General features: G+C 39.7%; 1 protein-coding gene across 3 annotated transcripts; it reads right to left on the bottom strand.

Annotated features, from left to right (window-relative positions):
• Positions 1-879: 879 nt before the first annotated feature.
• LOC121998217 (glucomannan 4-beta-mannosyltransferase 9-like) lies at positions 880-4,926 on the bottom strand. Of its 3 annotated transcripts, none has more exons than XM_042553013.1 (10): positions 4,768-4,926; positions 4,161-4,649; positions 3,972-4,070; positions 3,584-3,836; positions 2,494-2,604; positions 2,216-2,352; positions 1,993-2,106; positions 1,713-1,912; positions 1,440-1,634; positions 880-1,348 (listed from the first exon to the last, which is right to left on the bottom strand). In XM_042553013.1, exons 2-10 carry the CDS (start codon positions 4,488-4,490, stop codon positions 1,186-1,188), a joined length of 1,602 nt encoding a protein of 533 aa, XP_042408947.1. In that variant the 5' UTR covers positions 4,491-4,649; positions 4,768-4,926; the 3' UTR covers positions 880-1,185. The 3 variants fall into 3 exon arrangements, with proteins under 3 accessions (XP_042408947.1, XP_042408948.1, XP_042408949.1); XM_042553014.1 differs by having other exon boundaries at positions 4,743-4,918; XM_042553015.1 differs by having other exon boundaries at positions 4,739-4,918.
• Positions 4,927-7,422: the final 2,496 nt, after the last annotated feature.

The following is a 7,422-nucleotide window of genomic DNA, read 5'->3' on the forward strand; positions in this document are numbered from 1 at the left end:
AGAGTGATTAAGGATATGAATAAGAATGTAATGACAAGAGTAAAAACTCTAAGCATATTAACTAAGTTTTTCTTAGAAAGATGGGATTACATCAAATATCAACTCAGAGTCCTTATCTTTTTTATATTAATCATAGATGAATTATTGAACACATCAAAAAACACGTTACCACGATACATGTTATTTGCAGATAATATTATTTTGATAGATGAGACACATAAAATAATAAATGCTAAATTTGAATCTTGACGAGACATACAGAAATGAAAGATTTTAGTCTTAAAGTAAATATAAAATATATAAAATTTAAGTTTAGCAATATTAAATGTAATAGAAAATTATTAATATACCAAATGATAAGTTGTCTATAACTGAGAGTTTTATGTATTTAGGATTTTTTTTACAAAATAATAGAGTAGTTGAGATGTTTTAAATATAAGCACAGTGTCTGAAATGAATGAGAGCGTCAAACGCCATTTATGATCGTAAAGTACCTCTATAATTTAAAAGGAAATTCTATAAGACGACAATTAAACTTATTATGTTATATGGAATTAAATATTGAGATATGACTCGAGCACAGAGTAAACAATAAGACTCGCAGAGATGAGGATGCTAAGTTTGATGTGCAGTCATACAAGGATGAACACATTAGAAATGAAAACATTAGTATGAAAATGAGGTTTGTGTCAATTAAAAAAAACTCTAAAATTACATTTAAGATGATACAAATATGTACTTAGACAACTAATACATATTTCAGTTAAGCGATATAAAACTATGACAAATATGTATATTAAACAAAGAAGAGGAAGACTAAAGAAAACTATATTAACAACCATAAAACAACTTAAAATTTATTAAATATAGATAATGATATAGCAGTGGATAAAACTCATTAACATATAAGAATTTATATAACCAATCCCACTTAGTAGGATATGACTGGTTGATTGTTTCATTCTCTCAATTTAACTAAAGAAAGTCTTCGCACGTATGCTGAAAAATTCCCTGTATCTGTCACAAACACTTACACTTAACTATTATATATATATTCACACAAGAATAGTAGATGGTAGTAGAGGTCTTCTATGAATGAATTCTTTCTTTGAAGCAGCTGACTCGCAACAATTACTTTATATATTTTAGGTCGAAGAGTCATGACAAGCCTTTGGCAACAGACTATTATGAACCAGGGATGGATGTGCCGACATAGTCAAAACCGACTATAAAGAAGGCAAATGCTTGGAGGAAGAGGTAGATGAAGTAATGGTTGTTCCCAAAGGTCATGTCATAGCACCCACAAAAGAAGAGGTAAGCCCCTGTTCCCAGCTCCAACAAGTGTACTCTGTATGCAATTGTCAAGTTAATTATGTTTGTTCTTGTTCCTGTTCGGGAACAAGCCATAGAAGAAGAAAAATCATTACTAATAGAATTACCGATCACCAATCGCGATTCGTTGCTTCTTTGCTGCTTTGCTGGCCATTTTAAGTTTAGCAGTATCTCCTTGCTTCTCAGTGACCACCCACTCGTTCACTCTTCTTGCCTCTAACAAGCCAACAAAGGTAGCTTTTGTTCTGTGGAGAGACATGACATTCTCGAACAGGATCCAGAATACAATCAAGTGGAGAGATCTGCCGTAGAATCGAACAAATTGTTTAGTTTGGACAAGTAAGAAATTATCACGAATTGAAAGGAAAATAGATTCAGACCTCGGTGTTCCGATAGCATTGAGAAGAGTAATGATGGAGGGTATGTAGACAGCTCCCCACTTGGGTATTTGCACCTCAGGAACAAAGACTGTTGCAGGAATCACGATGCAGTAGAACACAAAGGTTACAACGTGAGCAACCACCTTGCGGACAAAGAAGAAGCTGTAGATTACATGGAATTTCTTCCTCCAAGTTACTTTCTGCATTCCACGAACAAGAGAATATTAACTTTGAGCAAATATAGAATTAATGTACTCTGATATATAAATTGTGAGCTGACCTTGTTATTTATAATCTCCATGAACATTTTCTTGAAAAGATTTGCCGGACCACAAGACCATCTATGTTGCTGATATCGGTAAGCCTTGAAGCTACTTGGTAGTTCATTTTTAACCTGAAATAAAAAAGCCAGAAGTTTCTTTGGGATATGAGACACTGTCTGTTCGATATAGTAAGTAAACAAACTCAGTTATGGACCACTAATAACTGTAATAAGAGATCACCTTGAGATCTCTAAGGAATACAAACTTCCAGCCCTTGAGGCTAGCTCGGACCGCCAAATCCATGTCCTCAACCGTGGTTCGGTCTTTCCAACTACCGGCTTCGTTGAGAGCAGCAATCCGCCACACCCCGGCGGTTCCTGCATTTGACTCCATCTCAGTTCTTGAGAACTTAAAGAATTGAGTTTTCCTCGTTCATAAAATGAGGAGATTTAAATAGAAATTCGAAAGATATCAATCTGGAATTTATTTTTACAGATTAAAGAGCAGCAGCAGCTCACCATTGAAGCCAAAGAAAGCGTAAGTGGATGATCCTACTTCCTGCTCCACTGAGAAGTGGTAATCAAGGGACATCTCCTGCATCCTTGTCAGTAAACATTCATCCGAATTCACTGCAAATTTCAAGTCAGAGTCAGCTAGCATTATTCTTTTTGGAGATTAAGTTACCATCCAAACCATAGGGCCAGAGTTAATTAATGAAAAAGTTACTCTATCTCTTCACTAAGTGGGAGATAAACCAATTTGCATACAAACTGAGTTGGGTGTTTCAAAACAATATGTATATGTAATTAATTGACGGCCCAAGGCGTTGGAGTTGATGCGACGGCTCCAGTAAAACGTAAAGTTCAAGTGTCGGTGAATGCCGGGAATAGATCTAGCTATGTGGCTGTGAAGGACCACTGTCAACCTCAAATTAAATATAGGGGGCTTCGAGCATTAACACTAGAAGAAATGTTTCGCATAGAAGATGATAAATATTTCTAGAAAATGATATGCAACATAATGACATGACTCAAAATCAAAATTTCAATATTGCTTCTCTTTTAACACGAACTGATGATCTTGCTCAACATGCAGTTTTGAGCTGGCGTTGATTCGTCGGTTGCGTGTTCTATTCCTCCGGTAATTTTCACAGGGACGACTCCCGTGGTGGGCCTCTCCGGTCTCCATCGAGTGTCGGTCGAGGCATGATGGACTCCAAAATCAGGATGCGTCACATGCAAATCTAACTTATGTATCACGACGATAGTAGGTAAGGTAGATCGAGTGCGACATAAAGACCGAGATAAGCAGAGATTTAACGCGCAAATTAATCGACGGTGATTGGCCACTCGATCTTCCTAGCAATCGTACTCGACTCCATGCTTAAAGATAAAGCCCCAAGATGGCAACACTTTTAACGTGGAAGGCATGAGACCCTACAACTGCACGTTAATTATTCGGGGCACTAGAGGGAGCGGGAAGTAACCGGCCACGGATATGATGATATACACCGACACTCGAAAGACATAATGAAGCACAACAGAGGATCGAATTAACTTAAATTTGATGATCGATTATATTAATGGCCGAATTAATCAAAGTGATTACCGTATTTCCAGCGAGCTTGGACTAGCCCGAGGTCGGAGTTGTGGAGGAGGAAGGGAACGGTGTGCCACAGGAAGTCGGGCTCCGGCTGGAAGTCAGCGTCGAAGATGACAACGTAGTCGCAGTGTTTGACGTAGCTCAGCTCCATGCCTTCCTTGAGCGCGCCGGCCTTGTACCCGTTCCGGTTGTCCCTCACCTCGTACTTGATGTTTACGCCCTTGCTCGCCCACCTCTTGCACTCCATTTCCACCAAATCCTGCACGCGACCAACCAGCACATAGACAGGCCACTTACCAAGCATCCTCATCTAATACACCTTAATTCATACTTTTGATTGAAATCGTTAGAAAGGCACTCGGTGATGCTGACAGTGGATGGAATTTGTCGATACCTTGGTCACTGGATCGGTCGAGTCGTCGAGCACTTGGATTATAATCCTGTCCGACGGCCATGACAGGCCGCACGCAGCTCCGATGGAGAGTTGGTACACCTGCGCAGTTCAAATTGCTCGAAATTAATTTATTATTGCAGATGGAGGGAAGCGCATTGGGGAGGTTACATTTCACGTTAACGGTCGTACCTCTTTCTCGTTGAACATGGGGATTTGGACGAGGACCATGGGATAGGCGGAGCTGCCGAGCTCGAGGTCGTCGCTCATAGGCTCCCACTTGTACACTTTCTCCGGCCTGCGACCGCGGAGCTTGATGAAGGTGATGACGGCGGCCATGTAGATCTTCTCCGCCACCAGCATGATGGACATCGCCAAACAGAGGAAGACGGCGACGCGGAGCAAGGGCACTATCAGCGGCGCCTTAATCTGCCACCAAATTGTGGCTGTCTGCCCTGCGATGTCGTCACGCGCTCCGTTGAACGATTCCGGCAGAAGCGGAGTCGAACTGAGCTTTTCCATCTTTGCTGCAGTCGCTTCCTCTGCTTTGCCTCCGCGCTCAAAAGCCGCACTCGAGAGTAAAGACTGTCTTTTTTTTTTATTCCTTATATGTGAATTCTGCTGTAAATCCTAATTGCTGCAGGATTACGCAATGCAATGCATTGGAGCCGAACTGTCAACCTGTCAGAGTTTTGTTCCTCACAACTCACAGATTTAGGAATAACATGAATGAAAAGAAGATAAAATTGTGACGAAATCTAGAAGAGCACCTACAAAGCTTTCATTTTGGTCTCTGTACCTTTCTCAACGCCAGATTAATGTAATGGAGTAAGAGAAAGGTTGTAAGGGAAACAGAGATCCTCCTCTTTTGCTATTCCGGAGGTGGAAGAGAACAACAGTACTATAACAAAATCCCTGAAGCTCCAACCGTAATGGGGGGAAGGAGAGCTCATTAAATAAGCTTGAGTTAGTTGGACAAATAATAATGAAAGAAGAACAATGTCTATTAATTACCATGTAAAAATTGAGCCTTAATCCGGCGGCCCCCATCAATTATCGAAGTCATTATTTCTATCTCCTTTTTTAAAAAAAAAATCCTTCGTCATTTCAATTAATCGTGGGCTTGGGGCGCAGTAGAAAAGTAAACCATGGCCGACGCGTCCGCTGCTTCCTCCTCACACCCGTCAACCCACGCAGTGCAGCAACATTACTGCACCGTCGAACTCTAGTAAGCTCCTAGTGTCTCTTCTGTCCGTGTCACACGTGTCACTCATGCGTCCCTCTCCTCCATTGTTCCGGTGGCAAACAGTTGAAGCTCGTCCCAGCAACTCCATAGTCCATCGAATCAACACAGATAAGATAAATTATGATAATTGAGGAGGTAAATGGAGAGCAGGTGAATTATAGGGGTATGAATTTACACCCTGCTAGTTCTGAGATTAAACCCCGACCTCAAATATAATGGTAAATCTATTTATTTACCATCTCAACTATATCCATGGGAGCACCTCCTCTACCTCCATTGTTCTTGTGCTAGTTTGTGCGTGTCAGGTGACGGAAACAGAAATAAGAGAGAGGGGGGAGAGGAGGAGGGCGATGTGGATGGATAGACATGTTTAGAAGGTTGTGAGATCTTCTTCCATGGCTTTCCTCGTGATTCTTTCTGGAGTGAAGAAAATGGAGCACATGGTGGGGGTCCATATGCTTGGTAGTATTTTGTCTGGGTTAATTGCAATGAAAGTGTTTATAATAGATATGGTGTGTATTTATTTGCAGTTAGTGAGCTGAAATTTCCATCGTGAAGAAATCTAATTGAATCAATTCAGGTCAATGTCCAAATTAGTATTTAAAATTATTTAAAAAATTATGAACTTGATTTTATAATTTGAATCTGAATTGATTGCTAGCGACGTCAATAATAATGCGAGGGGAATCAATATCATAAAAATCTAGCTAGATACAATTTTTCATAATATTGTTTCAACGAATAAAGTAATTTTGATATTTTATTGAAACACGTATTTAATTTGTTTAACATTTATATCACTACTTTTATATTTACCAACTCACATAATTCTTTTCTAAAACATCTCTATGTACACGCGCTTATTTGACCGAACACATTTAAAATCATAAAAAAATATGTCATATTGTAATGAGTTTTAAAAGTACTATTTTTTATTCTCTTTAAAAAGTTAAAATTTATTAAAATCTTATCACCGACTAAATGAGGCAGAATGGAGATGGTCGAATATGGTCACACTGAATAGAATTAAATAAGTCGAAGATCAACGGTGAGTTTTATCTAAAATTTATCGATGACTGTAGATTCATCTGCATCAATTCAAATCAGAACCAAAACACTTCGAAAAACCTCTTGAATCTTATTATGCTCTCAAACTTTAATTCTACAACCTAAATAGTATATTGTGGACTTCTATAATTTTGATAACTTAGGTGACGTTTGCTTAAATGATGAGAATGATTATGGATATGAGTTTGATAGTAAAGTATAATGAGAATTATAATGGAAATGAAATCCACCTAGTTATATGAGTTTGGTTGATTCCCATAAATCTAGTAATCATTCCAAATTATTATTTCCAAACCCACAATCATAGTCAACTTAGTCTAATTTGCATGATCGTCTCATTTATCATGTACTCATCATAAATACTCTTTTAACCACAATCATAGTCAAATCAAATTAAATGATTAAATGGTTTAGTAATCATTTGTCAACTAAGAGGTGTTTAGACTAACATTACCTCATTTGGTTTATGCGTATATATTCTTTGCATGATCGTCTCTTTTATCATATACTCATCATAAATACTCTTTTGTTCGGAGATCTGCTCTTTGTTTGGTTTTGTGTTAACAGGGACAACTTTTGAAGGAAAAACAGCGATTGTCGACGTACCAGAATGAGGCAGAGAACACGGTCGTGCAACCTCGCACGACCGTGTGGCCAAACAGAGGAAGAACAGTGCACAATCGTGCAACTCTTACGAGGTTGTGCGGCCAAACAGAGATGGATCTGTGCATGGCCGTGAAAACTTGCACGGTCGTGCCCCCCACGACCAGCAGCCAAGCCATACACGGTCATGTGATCCTACATGGTCGTGTCCCAGGAGCAGTGCCCTAGATCCATACGGTCGTGCCAATTGGCACGACCATGCAGCTCTGCCAGAGGAAAAAGAAGGCACAACCGTGCCACATCTGCACGGTTGTGCCGCGGCGCCGTGCCCCTAGCCTATAAAAAGGGTTCTAACCCTTCTCCTCAGGGGAGCGAGCCGTTAAAGGGAGAATTGCCTTGGTGTCATTCCACGTCGTTCAGGACCTCCATCCAGCGATCCTTCATCATCACATCAAATCCAGAAGTAAAGGATTGGATCCAAAGATCACTCGTCTTCGTTGGATAAGCATCATTTCTCTTTCTCTCTTCTTGTTTGAG

Source organism: Zingiber officinale, chromosome 6A, assembly GCF_018446385.1.
Source record: "Zingiber officinale cultivar Zhangliang chromosome 6A, Zo_v1.1, whole genome shotgun sequence".
In the NCBI taxonomy this organism is placed as follows: Eukaryota; Viridiplantae; Streptophyta; class Magnoliopsida; order Zingiberales; family Zingiberaceae; genus Zingiber; species Zingiber officinale.

Excerpts from the sequence above, each read along its gene's own strand:
- LOC121998217 (XM_042553013.1), bottom strand. The coding sequence starts at position 4,490 with ATGGAAAAGCTCAGTTCGACTCCGCTTCTGCCGGAATCGTTCAACGGA. Across the intron at positions 2,107-2,215 it reads TATTCCTTAGAGATCTCAAG|GTTAAAAATGAACTACCAAG; the intron begins GTGATCTCTTAT and ends TTTTTATTTCAG. Across the intron at positions 1,635-1,712 it reads AATGCTATCGGAACACCGAG|ATCTCTCCACTTGATTGTAT; the intron begins GTCTGAATCTAT and ends ATTCTACGGCAG.